The sequence below is a fragment of the Mauremys mutica genome, chromosome 15 (genome assembly GCF_020497125.1).
Source record: "Mauremys mutica isolate MM-2020 ecotype Southern chromosome 15, ASM2049712v1, whole genome shotgun sequence".
Lineage (NCBI taxonomy): Eukaryota > Metazoa > Chordata > Testudines > Geoemydidae > Mauremys > Mauremys mutica.
The window spans coordinates 36,374,593-36,392,842 of NC_059086.1; the positions used below are offsets into that span (position 1 = coordinate 36,374,593).

An 18,250-nucleotide genomic window follows, 5' to 3' on the forward strand; every position below is an offset into this window, starting at 1 on the left:
CAGCGCCGTTATTATTTATAGCACAGGAGCAGCTAGCGGGCCTGACGGAGCGGACGCCTGCCAAGGCTGTAACTCATCCGGCTGAAATCAGGCTGAAGGCATTTTCCCCTGGGGGGGCGCTAGCAAAGGTGGTTGGCTTCAGCTAGCCCACGTTACCTTCCCTTCCGGCCAAGGAAGCACATGGGTCTCCACACAGGATAAGCAGCTGTGCTCTTCGCTGGTCCCCGTGGCGAGTTTAAGCTGCTCCTCTGCGCCATGCGCACACAACTCTTCCTTGGCGGAGCAGCGCCGGTCTCTCCCCTCCTCTGTGCTAGATGGGAAGAGAGGGGTTGTTTGTCATCGCAGCGATGCCCTAACGGAGATCGGCGCTAGGCACTGTACAAATACATACACAAGGGGAGAGGGTCACTCTCCCAAAGAGCTTACGTGCTAAAAAGACAAGACAAAAGGTTGGAGGGGAAACTGAGGCGCGGGGCAAGGAAGGGACTTGCCCAGGTTTGCAGCAGAGATGGGACTAGCATGCAGGTCTCCTGACTCCCAACCGAGTGCCCTATCCACTCCCCGCGCTGCATCTCACTAACGGATCCGTCTGCTGGGGAAATAATTTAAAGTCTGGTTTTATGCCCATCAAGAACAACCAGATTCCACATGATTCCCAAGAGATCACAGCAGCTCCTTGCAAAGGTCCCGCTCCTCCGGATCTGCTGGGAGTTCGGCAGATAGCTTGGCTGGCAGTGTGGGGAATGTTATTTATTAATTGTTTATGTTGCAGACGCACTTAACGATTCCAATTAAGGATCAGGGCCCCATTGGTCGTCTGTGGGTGGCTACATACCCATCCCCCCCTCCTGGGTTAAGGGTCAAGCACAAAACAAGTGGGGTTATCTGCCAGCTCCCAGATCAGCAGGCGGGGCTATGAGGAAAAAGCCAGTGCTTGGGCGGTGTTAAAGGAGTGAGGAAGAGCCCCCACCGACTCTGCGGCAAACACCGTGAAAGCCAAGCAAGGATGAGAGACAGGCTGGTTCTGGGTGGCCTGCACGGAGCTGCACCTATTCACGCCAGCGCCCAGGCTGGCACCACGGTCGCTGCACCTTAACGTTGTGAGACGGGCGTCCTGACCCAAAGCACGACATGCTCCATAAAGCCAGCTGCCACGTTGGCTGTCACACTTCCTGCCAATTGTTGGATGAGCTAATTAGCGCATCGGTCAATCTGCATGCGCTGTAGGCCTCGGCTAGTAACTACTCGTGTGACTGGTGCAGGTATTAACATGGATCAGAGATGATGATGCAGGACCAGAACCGGTGGTACCAGCACAGGGCACTTCCCCTAGGCCAAAGGGAGGAGAGTTTCCCTGAAGTAGCTGCCAGTTATGGCAGTTACCGGTGTGTGTCAACGACGGGTACCTCTACACTGCAATAAAAGACCCACGACTCAGCTGGCTCGGGCTGCGGGGTTATAAAATTGCCGTGTAGACTTCCGGGCTCAGGCCGGAGCCTGGGATCTGAGACCCCGCAAAGGGAGAGGGTCCCAGAGCCTGGGCTCCAGCCCCAGCGTCTACACTGCAGTTTTCTAACCCTGCAGGGTGAGCCCCAGACAGCTGCCCTGCAGGGCCGGCCTTAAGCCGATTTGCCCGATTCCCCTGAATCGGGCCCCGCCCCTGACAGGGCCCCGCTCTGCAGCGTCTCTCCCGGAAGCAAAGCTCTGCGTCTCCCGGAAGCAGCAGCTGTTGCTAGGCAACTAGAGACGCTGGCCAGCTGAGGCAGCGGGGGCCCCTGGCTGTACTTGCAGGGGGGAGGGGGGAGAAGGCACATGTGCATTGCAGCCTTCCTTCCCCTCCCCCTCCCCCACCACTCACCTGGAGGAGACGCAGAGGGAGCTTCTGGTCTGTGGCAGACAGGAATCTCTGCAGTGCACCCTTCCAGCGGTGAGTGTCTGACCCTGCGATTCCCCAAGGGTTGTAATATTGGGCTGGTTTTGTGGTTTACGTGGTGTTGCTGTTTGAGGGTGAGTCTGTGCCTGCCTGTGTCTGTTTCAAAACTAAAGTTGGGATCATGTAACCCAGGAAAAAAGCCCCGAGCCGGTACTTAGTGCTGTGAACTCCAGGTGAGAGAGAGAGAGGGAGGTTTGGAGGAGGAAATCAAATACATCAAGAGGGGAGAATGCGAAAGGTCTGCAACAGGGCAGGCTGAGACTTATCTCCGCCCCCCTTCCCCCGCAGGAGGGGAAACTGAGGCACTGAGTGATCAGATTCCCCTCTCCAAATTATTTGCAAAGGAGGAGGACGGGGGCTCCTGTCCAAACCAGTTCCCTTCCCATCAACTCTGCTTTCCCTGCTGCAAGACCGCTGTAGGGGATGAATATTTCCATTAAACTATGGCTCCTTCGTTTGCCCTGCAACAATGAAATAGACCGGCTTGGGGGGGGGGGGGGGGAATAGCCCCCCCTAAAGCTTTGTGGATATTAAGGTTTTTTGGGGGGGGGTGGGGGCATGATAATATTCTAGATCAATCAAATGCCCAGCTCAGCTTTCTAGCCATCCAGCAGCTTTAGGGCAGGGAAGGTAGGTGCTCTTGGTGCAGAGTGGTCGCAAAACAGGGGTGAATTTAGCGGGGGTTTGTGGGGTCTGCTTGAAATCCCACCCGATGCAGCCACACAGAATCACTGGCAGCGCTGGGAGAGGCCAGGAGTGGAAGCAGGTGCCCTGGGGGTGGGGGGACATTTGCCCTCAATCCTGGGCTCTGGGATGGACTAGGCTGGGTGGTGGGTTCAGTCTAGTCTTCCAGCCTGTTGCTCTCATTGGGGTTTGTGGTTTTCATCTGGCTCCACCAAAAAGATCAAACAAGCCCAGTAGAAAAGGGGAGTGAGAGAGGCGGGAAGGAGTTTGTAAGGGGTTTAAGTGACCCATCAGCGAAAGAGTAAAACCAGAGTTTGACTGGGTTTCCCCCCAGCCACCACTCCTGCAAACACTGGGAAAGGGGCAGCTCCATCCCCCACTGAGGCTATGGTGAGGGACAACAGGGGAGGAAGGAAGCCACATGGCAGTCCCTTCCCCCCAGCACTCCCCTCCAGCCCCCAAACTCTGTCCCAAAGCCTTTACCCACCCCTCCGCACTCCCTCCCAGAGCCTGCACCCCTCCACCCTTCCTGCACCCCACCCCGTGCCCCAGCCCGGAGCCTGCACCCAGCACCCAAACTCTGTCCCACTCAGCCCTGGGCAAAGCTCCTTGGTCTGGCTCCCAGCCCTTCTCCAAGGGTTGCAGCTGTCTGGAGGTGCCTGCCTTCCACACCTTCCTCATTCACACCTCATTCATTCATTCAATAGGGCAATTGATTACAAAGTGGAGAGAAGATCTTATTCTACTTCTAGCAAAAAGACATTTTTCTTTTACCTTAATTACACTACCTTAGGGGCCTGCTATAACATATTACTAAGGTTCAATACAAAGGGCTTGGCTACACTTACAAATTTGCAGCGCTGCAGCAGGGTGTGAAAACACACCCTCTGCAGCGCTGCAAATTGCGGCGCTACAAAGCGCCAGTGTAGTCAAAGCCCCAGCGCTGGGAGCCGCGCTCCCAGCGCTGTCCGTTATTCCCCACAGGGAAGTGGAGTACGGACAGCGCTGGGAGAGTTTTCTCCCAGTGCTGGTGCTTTGATTACACTTAGCGCTTCAAAGCGCTGCCGCGGCAGCGCTTTGAAATGCAAGTGTAGCCAAAGCCAAAGTCATGTAAAAGTTATACAAAAATGCATAATGCAGAGATTTATCTACAACTCCATTGATTGACTGCTGTGTGCAGTAATATAGTGACCCCTGGGTCTTTGAATAAGGCTATATACTGCAGGGGGAGGGGGGGGAGTGCAGCAGCGAGTCGGGGGCGAGCGGGTGGGCAAGTGGCAGGTGGGCACAGAGGTGAGCAGTGAGCCAGCAGGGGGTTTAGGGGCGGGCATGGGGGTTTCTGGCAGGGGAGGGAGAAAGTGAAAGGAGGCGAGTGGTGGGTGGGGGACTGACTAGGAGGGACGCAGCAAGTCAGTGGGGGACTAGGGGGTGAAGAGGAGTGTGATGGTGGGGCCGAGCGGGGAGTGGGTGGGTCCTATTTTACTGCTGTGATCTGGTCACCCTATCTGTGCAAGGTTTCAGAGTAGCAGCTGTGTTAGTCTGTATCTACAAAAAGAACAGGAGTACTTGTGGCACCTTAGAGACTAACAAATTTATTTCAGCATGAGCTTTCTTCGGATGCATAGAATGGAATACTTCTTTTTGCCTATGGGTGCCGTTTCTCCCCCCTCCCCCTCAAACCTTCCTCTTTGGCCCACAGCTGTTTTGATGGGGTGGCGCTGAGGAAGGAGGGTTTGTTTCTGCGAGGCGAGCGGCGCTGGTGGGGGCAGTGTTTCCACGGGGCTGGGCAGTGCTGGGGGAAGGAGGGGGCATAAAATAAACATTATTGAAGAAAATCAGTTGTACAACTATCAAAACAAATTATTTTCCTAATATGAAAGTGAAAATCTATAATTAATATTCTTTTAGAATGTGGTAACTTCTATCAATATGGGCAAGAGATCAAGAGATATTGGTAGAAAGTACCCAAGTGGGAGTAAGAAAAGAGCCATATACAATATTATGTAGTAATATATAATTTTGTTATTATGTATCTAGTCATGGAAAGTAAATAATACATGTAAGAAATGAAAGGTGGTTTTTTTTAAGTTTTTTTTTTTTTTTTAAGTCATCCCTGCCGGGGCCCCGTCAAAACTGTTCGAATTGGGCCCCGCACTTCCTAAAGCCGGCCCTGCTGCCCTGGGCCAGGGTGGCTGTACCGTGGGTCTCTTATGGCAGTGCAGACGTGCCCCATGGAGCTGGGGGAAGACCCGGCAGCATGGGACAGGTAGAAGGCAGCTCCCACATCCCTCATCCCCTCTTCTTACCTTGCTGGCATCTCTGGCGTCAGTCGCTGCTGCTGCTCAGCCAGGGGTTTGGCTTCCCCGGCGGGGCTCGGCTGAGCCAGCCGTGCTGGGGTGCAATCGGCCGCGCCCACATCCTGGGGAAACAGGTCCCTGAGTCAGTGCGGCCAAGAGCTGGGTAAGGCAAACGTGGGGGCTGTTGTCCAAGGCTCCCAAAGCGCGTCCCTGGGCCAGCTAAGTTCTGCAGTTCCCATGTGAATGCGGCTGGCTCCCTTTTAAGCCACAGACAAGAGACTCCCCATGCTCACGCTGTGAATGAGGGGCAGAGGCAGGAATAGAACCCAGGAGTCCTGACACGAGTTCCCCCTCCCCCGCTGTAACCACTAGCCCTCGCTGGCCCCTGGAGTTGGGAATGAAATATTCCGACGCTGTCTCCCACTTCCCTGGACCACATTCCCCTGCACGGCAGGGACTAGGCCTCACGACTCCTGACTCCCAGGCCCCCCTACACCATCCTAACCGCTACACTCTACTCGCTGCAAGAAATGGACACCCCAAGAGTTTGTAATGCCCCCTACAAATGCCTCCTACCGAGCCCCCGCCCCGCTCCATGCAGCACAAGCCCCCTCCCCCCCCGCGCCCCGGCACTGGAGCACTGGCGCCAGCACTGAGAGGAGAGCACCCCCTGCAGCACCGAGAAGCATTGGAGTCAGCACAAACAAGGGAGAGCACCCCCTACCGAAGCACCAGGACATCCTGCGGCCTTAGCTGGGTTTTTGCTGAAGGCCTCCCTCCCAGCTCGTGCCCAGGCCTGCGTTCAGCTCTGCGCGATTTGACTAATCTGAGTATTTAGCCCAGCATCTGGCCTGCCGTCAGCCCAGCGTGGCTCTCGGGGTCAAGTAAAGGGGCAGGGCTCCAGCTGGTGAGAGAGCTTGAATATTGCTTCCCTCTCCACCCACGGTTCCCACCCTCACCTGCTCCTCTGCCACCGCCCTGACATCCGCGGGGCTCATCCCGACAAGCAGCTGTGCCGACGCAGGAGCTCCTGAGCCGGGCCACATCCCGCACAGCGGGCTCGGCAGACTGGCCTCAGCCTTTCGTCCCTGCGTGGAGAATGGGGTGGGGAGGTACAGCACATACAACAGTGATTTATCCTCGCGTGAACTACCCTTGGGTGGACTGAGGGTCAAATCCGCACCTGGAGAACATCGGCAGAGCCCAGGGAGTCTGCGGCAAAGCCCCGTTCCGCTAAGCTCATGTGGCTTCTAAAACCTAGGTGCTCGGGGTTTCAAATTAGCTGAGGCACCCAAAATAACTGGCTGCCAGTGAAAACCAGGGATTAAACAGCCCCCTGCCTCAGTTTACCCCCTGGGCGTCCTGCAGATGAGGACACTGATCTGCACTTTGAGATCTGTAGATGAGAGCACCCCGCACGGTTATTCCTTATCGTTCTAATACTGAGACACAGGACGTTCCCTCCCAGGTCAGAGCTATTTGGGGACGTTTCTAATGCAATTCCTCTGTGGACTGATATATCAACCCCGCCCTGCAGATGCTCCGGGACTGCTGACACTGCGGCGATGCTGTGGTGTTCTCTCGCCCTGTCTCTGGTGGCAGCTTCCCAGAGGGATGTGGAGCTGTCCGGGTCGGAGTGACGAGCCCAAGTACGGGACGGGTACAATCGAGCTTTGCACACAGAAGGGATGTGAAAAGCTGCTTTGGGGGAGATGTTTCCCTGGTCTTTCTGTAGTAGCAGTGAGCAAGTGCGGTGCCTTGATTAATAGATTCTAGGGCCAAAAGGGACCCCTTGCTCCTCTGGTCTGACCTCCTGTATTTCCCAGGCCATAAGACTGCCCCAAATTAATTCCTGTTTCAGCTACAGCAGATCTTTTAGAAAAACAGCCCATCTTGATTTGAAGAAGGCCTGGGACGGGGAATCCACCAGAACCGTTTCAGTGGTTAATTCCCCTCACTGTTCTGAGTTTGCTGGGGAACTGGGGGTCAGCATGGAGTCTGAGGACACAGCACCCCCTACTGCATGCTGCGGGCCAGTGCCCCCTACTGCATCACTGACACTACTACCTTAGCTGTTCCTTTGAGACCTCCCAGCCAGCTACTGAGCAGGCCTCGCCTGGCTTGACTTTTGAACTCTGCCGGGATCAAAGCGCAAGGTTAACTGGGCTTGCCAGGCTGCCCTTCCCCCTACCTGCTGGATTTCTTCTATCTCCACGCAGAGTGGCTGTGCAGGAAGCTGAACGTGGGGTTTAAGCTCGTGGGGCAGCTCCTTCGGCAGCCTGAATAAACACAGTCAGTTCTCGTTCCTCCTCCAGCCTCAGCAGTCAGTTGTCTAACCTCTGGGATATCCTCGCTATTCACATGAATATCCAACCCCTCTTTGAACTGTACGAAATTCTTGGCCCCAGCAGAACCATGTGGCTATGAGTTCCACAGTCTACTCCCCAGTAGTTAGAGGTCAGCTCATGGCCAGACCTCTTGGCTATTTATTTTTTAATCTTTACCATTTGAAGTCTGGATGGTTTAATGACAGTTAAGGCCAATGAAATGTCCAGTGATTGGCTCTGAATTCAAAGGTGCAGGGCAGGGAGGGTCTTTATGTTCAGTTTGTCCAGCACCGAGCACAGTGGGGCTGGCACAGAAAGAGGGCGTTGTTTGCCTTAGCTCAGCAGTGGCAGAGCTGGGACTATACGGCCTCTGGCAGATCTGCCTTCTGGGCCACCGAGCTCTTTCTGCTGGCTATCTGCAATGGATTCAGCTCCATTATATGGTGCCTGGGAGTGGACGTTGTACAAACATTACAATGATAAGCCGGGTGCGACTCCCCTGTGCTGCGCTGACTTTTCCATCACTGACTGTTGTGAGCCGAGAGCAGTTTGCATCATCGAAAATGGGCCCTGGGTGACCCAGGGGGAAAACACCCAGCCAATTGCTAGCAGCGTGGCAGCAGCACCAATGCCCTATGGGACCAGGCGCTGTACCTATGTCGAAACAGCCAGGAGAAGGATTATCATCCTCCGAAGGGGAAACCGAGGCAGAGAGAGATGAGGGTAATTGTGGCAGAGCTGGGAACTAAGCCAGATCCCCTGAGTTCAGTACCTTACCCACAGTCCTTCATAACTCTGAGCCTTTATTATCATCAATGCAACATGGGCGGGGCCAGAGAAGAGCTCAGAAACCTGATTCTCTGGGGTCCTCTGAGTCTCCCATCCCCAGTGCGGGGAGAGCTGCTAAGCAAACTGAGCTGTCTCCCTGCCCCCAACATTTCTTCCTGTGACGTCCAAGCCCCACAGCTTCCTCCTGAGCATGAGGCAGGAAGAGACCTTGCTCAAACCGCACACCTCACCTCTGCACAGCGTGGTGCGTCGGCAGGGTTCATGCCGAGTTATGAGAGACAGGCCCCTGAGCCCGACAATCGCTGGATAAAGCTCACCCAAGGGTATGGCTGGGAGGAGTGTTTCTGCACGCACCCGGTAGCTCGTGGACCAGGGCCCTTTCCAAGCAGATGCAGCCTAGTGAAAGTTGTCCTGTCCCCAGCCTGGCCCTGGGGAGACCTGTGTCTCTCTCACACCCATGCCACACGAGGTCAGGCACTGGGGTCTGAGCTGGGAAGAGGTGAGGTCAGCACAGAGGTCCCAGCAGGCAGAGCAGGGAGCTCACATTACACATCTGCCCTGGGCTTTAGAAAGGCGGGGAGCTGAATTTCAGTCGAGCTCTGGGGAAGAGGCTACAGGGAACAATCCTGCCCCACCCTAAGGGGCAGGGGATGGGCTAGATGGGAAATGTGGGTTTCAGAGCTGTCCCTAGGCACACGCTGGAGATAGGGCTGCCAAGTTTGGTCGGACATATTCCTGGAGGTTTCATCACATGACATAATCTTTAATTAAAGATTAACCTTTAATTCCTGGAGACTCCAGGACAATCCTGGAAAGTTGGCAACCCTAGCTGGTTTTTGGGGGGCCAGCATCCCCGCCCTGTGAGAGCAGCCCGAGCTCCCCTTCCCCTGCTCTCTGCTCCTCCTCCCACCTTTCTGACACCCCTGCCAAAGAACGACAAGTGCCCTGCCCTCTCCCTGGGAAATTGTTACAGCCATCCCATATCGCGGTAAGGGCGAGCAGTTCCTGCATTATGTTACGGTTCCACATATAAAGGGCGTGCAGAGGTTTTAACGAATGGGTAACCCTTCATTAGAGCCCCACAGCTCAGGAGGTGCCTTGGAACGGTCCATCACACCTTGCGCTGAGGGGCTTAGAACCGTCTCTAACCCACGCTGCTCCTGTCCGCCACGTGTTCGTTAGATCTGCTGATCGCTGATTCGCCCTTTTTAAAGGGAGCCCGGGACGCAGCAAGACAGGGCAAGGCCCCGGTCACACAGTGTGCACAACCCCCGCAGGGAGTTTTGCCACTTATCTAATCTAGGTCTGTCCGTCTAAGTGCCAGTCACTGGTTCTCATTCTGCCTTTCTCCATGAGATTAAAGAGCCCTTTAATACCCAGGATTTTCACCCCAGGCACCGTAATCAAACCACCTCTTGCCCTTCTTTCTGGAGACACTAAACAGATTGAGCTCCTTGCGTCTCTCACTGCCAGGCACTGTTTTTCCCCAGCTCTTGAATCGTTTCTGCAGCTCTTCTCTGCACCCCCTCCAATTTTGCAACGTCTTTTTTAAAACGAGGACATCAGACCTGGCCGCAGGATTCCCGTTTCGTCTCACCATCACTCAGAGCACACGAGAAGGGATCCCTGAAACGAGCCCCTCGCTCCTGGCTGAGCCAGGGCAGATCTTTTATGAAGAGAGACTCTGTCTTGATTAAAAGACTGACGGAGAGACCCGCCCGTCCCCAGGTGAGTTGTTCCACCGGTTAATTACACTCTGTTAAAAATCGGCATCTCACTTCTAGTCTGAGTTTGTCTGCTTCAGCTTCCATCCATTGGCTCTGGAGTGAGCTAACCTACGCCTCAGAGTGTGTGTGTGTGTGTGTCTGCCCTCATTAGACACAGGGACAAATTAGATGGGATAGTTTATGGCTCAGGGAATAAACCATGATTTCATCTGCCTGAGGTTCCCTTCCGAGCAGGTTATTCCAGGACCGTCCCTGCTAGCAGCTGGCTGCCGGAGGGGACGGGACAGAGCGCTGGCCTTGCAATTCCCATGCAGGACGGGCAGCGTTCACCAGGCACCCTTTGGGGGAGCCAGGGGCATGCCACCGGGTAGGCACTGGAGCCTAGAAGCAACCCCCAACACGCTGAGCGGGAAGCTGCAAGCATAGGACTGCACGGTGCGTGCTGCAGAGCTCCCACAACGCAGCTCCTGCCTTACTCCTTCAGGGATTGCAGGGCGCCCCCTAAGGGCTGCTCTCAGTAATGTCCATGCTTCGGTGGCCCCATGGCACTCAGCTGTGGCACAGAATAGCCAGGGAATAAGGCTCTCTCAGCTACACTCCCTCGCACCCCTCTCCTCGGGCGCCTATTCCTGGCTACGGACTCCTGCTCTAACCGCCCACACCCCGGTCTCTGACACATTCACCCTGCCCGTCGTGCCAGACTGGCTACTGTACAGACAATGAACAGAGCTGGGTACCAAGGAGGGGCTGCTCAGAAGGACTTACATGGCCAGGTCTTCGGTGGTTTGGCACAGCTGCTCCTGCAGCTGGCTTGTTTCCAGTCTCAGCTCCTGTGGAGGAAGGACAGATCCTCTGGAGTTTCCTCTGCCATATAAGCCATGTTCTCCCAAACCACCCTGCTCGTCAGGCATTGCTACAGCCCTCTAGGTGGCCCTGGCACAGTAAAGGGTCCTTAAAGTGGGGCAGAAATGCTCTAGAAACTCCCCACTGTGCAAGGAATATAACGGCTCTCCCCATAGCCCCTGGCATAGGGGGCCGGTGGGGGGCATGGCCAGAGCACACAGCATTGTGGCTGTTCTCCTCTACCCAAGCCCCACAGGAGCCAGATTGGAGGCGTGGCCAGAGGGGACCATAGGAAGAAGGCTTTAAGTTAGAGCAGCCCTGAGGTCACTCTAACCTACGCCAGGGCCCCCTGTCCACAGCTCTGGACTACAAGGAGTGCAAATATGGCTTAAACCAGGGGTGGGCAAACTTTTTTGGCCCGAGGGCCATATTGGGGTTGCAAAACTGTATGGAGGGCCGGGTAGGGAAGGCTGTGCCTACCCAAACAGCCTGGCCCCCGCCCCCATCCAACCCCTCCCACTTCCCGCTCCCTGACTGCCCCCCTCAGAACCTCCAACCCATCCAACTCCCCCTGGTCCTTGTCCCTTAACCGCCCCCTCCCAGGACTCCCTGACCCTAACTGCCCCTGGGGCCCCACCCCCTATCCAACCCCCCTGCTCCCAGTCCCCTGACTGCTCTGACCCCTATCCACACCCCCACCCCCGACAGGCCCCCCGGGACTTCCACACTTATCCAACCCCCCCACCCCCCATCTCCTGACCGCCCCCCAGAACCTCTGCCCCATCCAACTGCCCCCTGTCCCCTGTCCGCTCACTGCTCTGACACGGCTTCTAATTTCCAGTTTAAACTCATCCCTGGCCAGTTTATGGCCATTTGTTGAACTCAGGTGACCAGCACTGGACACAGGATTCCGGATGAGGTCTCACCGGTGCCTGGCACAATGGCGTGAATACTTCTTGGGGCCGTTTGGCCTAGGACACCTGTCTCCTCCATGGTCCACTGCTCCAGGAGGAGGATACAGAGAGAGCACACAGGGCTGGGCAGGGAGGATCCAAGCTCTTTGGTGAATCAGGTGGAGAGGCCAATGGAGCAGATGGGCAGGACCATTCATTACCTGCACCACTGTCCTGTACTCCTCCAGCATCGCTGTCAGTTCTTCAACACGGTTTGTTTTCTGTAAAAAGCCCCCAAAAAAAACCCTCTGTCATGGTGACTTCTGTTGCTTCAAAGGGGGCTCTGACAGATTATGCCCGCGTGGCTGCTTATTCGACACAGGTCTAGCTTTGATCTTAATTGTGAGGCTGCAGCGACACCCGCTGCTTGTGATGAGCACTGACAGCACACCCAGAACCACAATTTGCATAGGTTTTAAAGCCAGAGGGACCATTGTATTCATGTAACCAGACCTCGGGCATGACACAGGCCAGAGAACGTCACCTGCATCGAGCCCCATAACTTCTGTTGGCTGGAAGTTTAAAGGGAGCTGTACACAACACACGTCAGTGACATTAATAACACCTGCTCTTACCAATGGCTTTTCCTCACTAGATCTCAAAGCGCTTTACAAAGGAGGTTCGTGTCATTACACCCACTGTACAGGTGGAGAAACTGAGTTACAGAGCGGGAAAGTGACTGATCCAAGGTCACCTAGCAGGCCAACAGTCGAGCCGGGAATAGAACCTGGGTTTGCTGAGGGCGAGTCCAGCGAAACAAACGAACAAGAGGATGGACAGAAGGGAAAATTCAGTACTAGCAACACCCCCCCCCCTGCTGTTCGCAGTCACATACCGATTGCTCACCTCAGTAAGGGCAGTGTCTTTGCAGGAGAGGAGAGTTTCATATTCACAGAGCTGGGCCTAGAGAAAGCAAATATGTACTTCACCCTTAGCCTGTCATCAAAGATCTCAAAATGCCTGACATTCAGTGGTAAACTCTAAAATCCCAGTGGGAAAGTGGGGTGGCATAGGATCATAGAAATGTAGGCCTGGAATTCCCCATGTCCAATCCCCTGCACTATGGCATTCATCCTATTTTGCAGCAGGGGAAACTGAGGCATGGGGTGGGGAAAGAGACGTGTTCCCCCGAGATAGCACAACAAGTCAACGGCAGAGTTAAGAATAGAACCCAGGTGGCCTGACGTCCACTCAGATGCTCTAAGCCACTACACGATACAGGCCAAAATGTTGGGAAATTCAAACATTTTAAAATGAAAAGTAGACATCTCATCATTTTTCACAAAACGAATATTCCAAAAAATGTTCATATATTTTATAGGAAAATAATTTAGAACAGAATAGTCAAAATGGACCTTTTGAGACTTTCCTGTTGAAAGCGAGACGATCTCGCAAAACCTTTAGATTTTCTCATATCAGCATTTTCGATCGGAAGCTTTCCGACCCACTCTGCTTAACAGCGAGGAGGACTCGTACGGATGCAAAAGTCTTTGCTGGGCTCCACACGCTTGCTTGCAAGCTACACAAGGAAGCCAAGAGAAGCTGCGGGTTCTCAGCACTGTTCAGGAGGAGGTACTTAGAGCCCAGCAACAAGGTGACACGCATATTTGCATTGGTGGTTCGTACCTTCAGATCTGCCTTCTCAGCAGCCAGCCCTGCAACCTTCTGCTTTACTCTGTCTCTCTCTGTGAGCAGCTTCCTGTTCTGTAAAGCAGCCGCAGGTCAAGCTTAGTGTTATTTAGCAAACCATAGCAAAGAGACATGAGAAGGGAGCTCTCTGGCCCCTTCACCAATGAAATGCAGCCACTGCTGGGACGGGACGCACAAGCAGTTGAAAGGTGCAAGCAGCTTAGCATAGGAAGTGAAAATTAATTCCACATCCAGCCGAAACTGCAGGAGCAATTAAGGCAGTTTAAATGCAGTTAGGCCCAGATCCACCATTGACTTCAGTGGAAGTTAGGACCCTAAATATCTCTGAGGACCTGGATTTTGGCCACACTGAAACCTGATCAGGACACTGGGGTTAATAATTCCTGTTCATATTAAAGAATGCCAGGCCACAAGGGGTCAGACGCAGTTTTGCATCTCCCCAGAAAGACGCCAGCTGCAGCAGCACAGCACCCCCTCCTGCTGCTGCACTGATGCTGGAGAGTGTCCCCTGGGAGCCCCCTGCCCCCTAGCACAACGCTGGGATGCCGGGATAATAGATGTTGAAGCCAGAAGGGACTATTCAGATAATATAGCTTGACCTCTGGCAGAACACTGAGTATTTTACCCAGAATTTCCCACCGCCCACCCCATATCTAGTGGTTGAGGTAAAATGTCTTTCAGAAAGACGTCCCGTCTTGATTTAGCGACTCTAAGTCCTAAAGACTCCGCCCTATCCCTTGGTAAATTGTTCCAATGTCTAATAATCCTCACTCCTGACATTGCACAGCCTAAATGTATCTACCCTCAGCGTCCAGCCCCCGGATCCTGCTCCGCCTTTGGCTGCTACCTTAAGGAGCTCTCTAGGGACTTACAGACCTTTTAGTCACCTTTTCACCTTCTCTGTGATGAGCTAAGGAGATTGTATTTCACTGCAAGACAGATTTTCCAGACCTCCTCTGTGCTCTCTCCCAATTCACTACTGACTCAGAGGGGAGACCACCTCCCACTGAGTCACCCACACTGCCCCCCTGCGTGATTCTTGCAGATTTGGCATTAAAGTGCAGAGATGGTTGACTTCACAAAGACAGCTCCAAACTTTTGCTACTCTCCAGAGCCCTCCTCACCTCCTCTTGAAGACAGTCCACTCGTAGAGAGAGGCACAGCTGTTCCTTCTCCTATAAGTTTAAAACACAAAACACACATGGACCTAAACTGTATCCCCCAGTTTGCCTGTGACGTTACTAAAGGAATGGCCACGTCTCGGTTCAATGAATTGCAGTAACTGGGCTGCCGGTGTTTTTTGTTATCAACACACATTTATTTTTACATCCCCCTGGTTAATTTGCATCAAGAGCCGAGTGCCCCACGACAGCTGTGCCACGCCAAGAAACCACTCATGGCTGCAGCAGATGGGAACTTTGAAGTGCCCAAGGGTTTAAAGAAAGACAACAAAAACGGAAGTGTACCCAGTGCTGGCGAAAAGCGCCAGATTGATGGTCCTAGGAGTTAGAGACCATTCAAGCCTGGATCTCTTTGCTACCCGGACCCAGGGGTGACGGTGGGTTTATAACGCAAAGGACTGTTCTGCTAGGAAGGATGCTGAGCCCCATGAACTCGTTACACGTTTGAGAGGGATGTGTCAGTTTCACATGGTCACTTTCTGAGGCTCTCAGCAAAGAGAAAACAAGGAAGTTGAGATTTTCTTAGGTGGTTACATAAACAGAGCCCCGCCAGTGGGCAAACAGCTGCAGGGAGAGTGCGCCACTTATGCAAAACCACATGATAAATCAGCTGCAGTTTCAGGTAGCAAACCCAGAAGTCCTGGCTCCCAGCCATCCCTGCTCTAACCTCATTCTCCCCCACCCCCGAGGCAGTGATAGAACCCAGGAGTCTTAGCCCCACTGCTCTAGCCACTGTTTCCCCAGTGAAATCGGGCTGAACCCCCAGCCAGGGAAATGTTCCTGAAACAAAGCCTCACAAGCACCTACCAGCTGCCGGGCTTGTGAGTAGTATTTGCCCTTCTCCTCTTCCAGACTTTTTGCAATAGCCTTCAGGTCTTCTAGTTCGTTAGCCACTGACTTAGCCTGTTCCAGGGCCTGTTGCATGCTACCAAGGAGAGCAGCCAGTTAGGAGAGGCCAGTAATTCAAAGCCCCTTAATTAGCAACGGTCAAAGTAGCCTGAAATAACTGCAATACAGGGCCAAGTGTCAGAGTAAGATATCTGAGTTTCCTTGGAGCCATAGGGGTTGCAATGGTTGAGGTAAATGATGGATGTATTCGTTATTACTCTTTGTATTTCTGTAGTGCCTAGAGGCCTAGTGGTCGACCAGGGCCACAGTGTCCTAGGTGCTGTACAAACCGAGCAAAAAGACAGTCCCTGTCCCAAAGAGCTTCCAATCCGAGCAATGAATACAGCTGCTAAATTCCCCTCCATAAACACACAGCGGCTACTCGGTTTAAAATATCCAGCACCCAGAAGGAGGAGATTGCTGAAGCCTCGTGAAATAACAAACAAATAACAACCCCAGACCGAGCGCTTCACCTGCCATTTAAATACGCCCAGCCAGGAATGGGACACGGAGGCCGTGTCTCAGCACGCACTGAGGCTGCACAGCAGCTGGGCATGGGAAGGCAAGGTGACTCCTGTACCCGGTCCACACCTCAGGCAGGGGAATTTAGGGAGGCAGAATGGAATTAGCCAGGTTGGGATGTAGCCAGCAACACCTGGGAGAGCATGCTGTATCCTGCAGTGAGCACGCCTCAGGACTCAGAGACTGAGCAATCAGCATGTTTAATGTAGACCTCACCCTATCACCTTCAAACAACACACTGGAGCAGTGGGGCCAGCAGTGCGTGCCGGGGAGAGCGCCCCCTGTTCAGCCCCCCTCCCGCTCCCTTCAACACAGGCCCCTTAGCACCACACGGGGGCCAGCACTGCCTGGCTGAGGAGAACACATCCTACTGAGTGTCACACGCAGCTCTGTGAAGCACACCGCCCCTAGAGCTGTGCTGGGGCATCAAAGTCAGCGCTAACCCAGAGAGGGGGACAGTGCCCCTCAGCCTGCTCCCTGCAGCCCCCCCACCTCCCCCCGGCCGCCTCCTATCCCACTCACCTTCTCAGTCTGCCTTGCAGCTGGGAGAGCTCTTCCGTGAGGCGGGAGTTGAGTTCCTCAGCTGCCTCGATGGTCCTCTGCAGCTTGGCATTCTGCACGGCCAACTTTTTGTTGCCGTACTCCAGGTCTTCAATGCTGCTTATCAAGGCGGCAGCTTCTTCCCTTGGAGACCAGCATGAATGAGGGCAAGGGGGCAGTCGGTCGGTAGGGAGATCTCTCCTCACTTGCCCTACCATCACGCCGCACGGCGTCACCCACTCATCCCCAGTCTCACACCACAGGCCCAGCACTGATCGGGGCGGGGGTGGGGAGCGTTCAGTCACTGAGCCTGAGATTTTTGTCTTAGCCCCACTAGGAAATGAACTGGGACACCCCCACCCCATATCACACCCAGCTGGGTGGCGATCAGATGGCAAAGGAGACCTGGATCGGCAGCACCTGGAAAGACCCACCAGAGAGTGATCAATCCAGATCACGCCAGCAATCAGTCTAAGCCAGCGTACGGTTTCTAGCAGTGGCTGGTTCTGGCTGGTTGGGAGAAGGGCGTGATTGTGAATGCATCTCATTACTGAACCCTGAACACCTAGGAGGGTTATCCCTTCCTGACTCCCTAAACCATGTGAATGGTCCTTGTAACGTTCCTCCGAGGTAGAGGCCCGGTGGCAGCTGTTCGCATACAGTAAAGCATCTAATTCTTTTCGGGAAACTTACACTGGTATGAGCCTCTAATATCCTAATTACATCCCAGCCAGGGCCGGCTCCAGGCACCAGCATTCCAAGCTGGTGCTTGGGGCGGCATTCTGCAAGGGGCGGCTGCCCCTGTTGTTTTGCCCCCAAGCAGCACGCCGAATTGCCGCTGCGGGCGGCGGGGGCAGTCCGTGCGCCTTTAGGGTGGCAGGCACGTTTCCGCGGTGGCGGCAATTCGGCGGCAGCTTCTATGTTTAGCTGTCCACGGCGGTTTCAGCTAAACATAGAAGCTGCCGCCAAATTGCCGCTGCTGCGGAAATGCGCCTGCTGCCCTAAGGGCACACGGACTGCCCCCGCCGCCCGCAGCGGCAATTCGGCGTGCTGCTTGGGGCAGCGAAAACTGTAGAGCCGGCCCTGATCCCAGCCTTCCTGATTTGGCTGACTATAAGAAGTTAGTACTTACGAGTTTACACTGCTGACATCCCCGCCATATCCCTCTAACTGAGCAGCACTAGAGACAGGCCTCCTCCTCCCTGAAGAGGAAAACCAGAGAGCAATGTCAGGGCCACAGCCTTACAATGGGTTTCTGGTCATGATGCTCGTGGCTGGCAGGAGCAGGAAAAGCAAATGGCATTGGCCTGCTAAACCCACGGTTGGGAGTTCAATCCTTGAGGAGGCCATTTAGGGATCTGGGACAAAAATCTGTCTGGGGATTGGTCCTGCTTTGAGCAGGGGGTTGGACTAGATGACTTCCTGAGGTCCCTTCCAACCCTGATAGTCTATGAATTCTATGAACCTGAAGATCGATATCAAATTATGCCCAGGAACACCTGCTCACTGGCTCCCACTAACCAGCCAGGAGGGGTATTAAACTGAGGAAAGTTAAGAGTCTTTCTCTTGTCTGTGAAAGGCCACTAGCCTCTCCTGGGCTCACTGGGATGTGCCACAGGAGGATGTCACAGCTTCTGAGCTGCGCTGGAGGTCAGGGGTGCAAAGGTGGCTGAATGCTACATCTGTGTTTCCCCAATCCTGGAGCTATCCAGACAGCACTTGAGTCCTCAGCATAAGGTAGAGCAGCCCAGAGATTGTTTTCACTTACCCATGGCTGCTGGCAACCTGGCTTAGAGGTTGTGACTGTGGCTGGGATAACTGGAATGCAGAGATACTCTGGCCACCTCCCTGCTTTCCTGTGCCAGAGCCTGCTGGGGGGAAAGACCTGGCGTGGCAGGCCTACTCCGTCTATCCTC

The 18,250-nt window shown here is 54.3% G+C and overlaps 1 protein-coding gene across 2 annotated transcripts in view; it reads right to left on the reverse strand.

Annotated features, from left to right (window-relative positions):
• Positions 1–18,250, reverse strand: part of KASH5 (KASH domain containing 5) — a 31,227-nt gene that overhangs the window by 6,620 nt on the left and 6,357 nt on the right. For both annotated transcript variants that reach the window (XM_044988198.1, XM_044988197.1), the window contains exons 6-17: positions 17,467–17,536; positions 16,317–16,478; positions 15,192–15,309; positions 14,328–14,378; positions 13,180–13,257; positions 12,400–12,456; positions 11,715–11,774; positions 10,523–10,587; positions 7,106–7,193; positions 5,874–6,002; positions 4,924–5,036; positions 157–310 (exon numbers count right to left, since the gene is read on the reverse strand). In XM_044988198.1, coding sequence (XP_044844133.1) covers positions 157–310; positions 4,924–5,036; positions 5,874–6,002; positions 7,106–7,193; positions 10,523–10,587; positions 11,715–11,774; positions 12,400–12,456; positions 13,180–13,257; positions 14,328–14,378; positions 15,192–15,309; positions 16,317–16,478; positions 17,467–17,536 — 1,145 coding nt within the window. The remainder of the gene's footprint in view (positions 1–156; positions 311–4,923; positions 5,037–5,873; positions 6,003–7,105; positions 7,194–10,522; positions 10,588–11,714; positions 11,775–12,399; positions 12,457–13,179; positions 13,258–14,327; positions 14,379–15,191; positions 15,310–16,316; positions 16,479–17,466; positions 17,537–18,250) is intronic.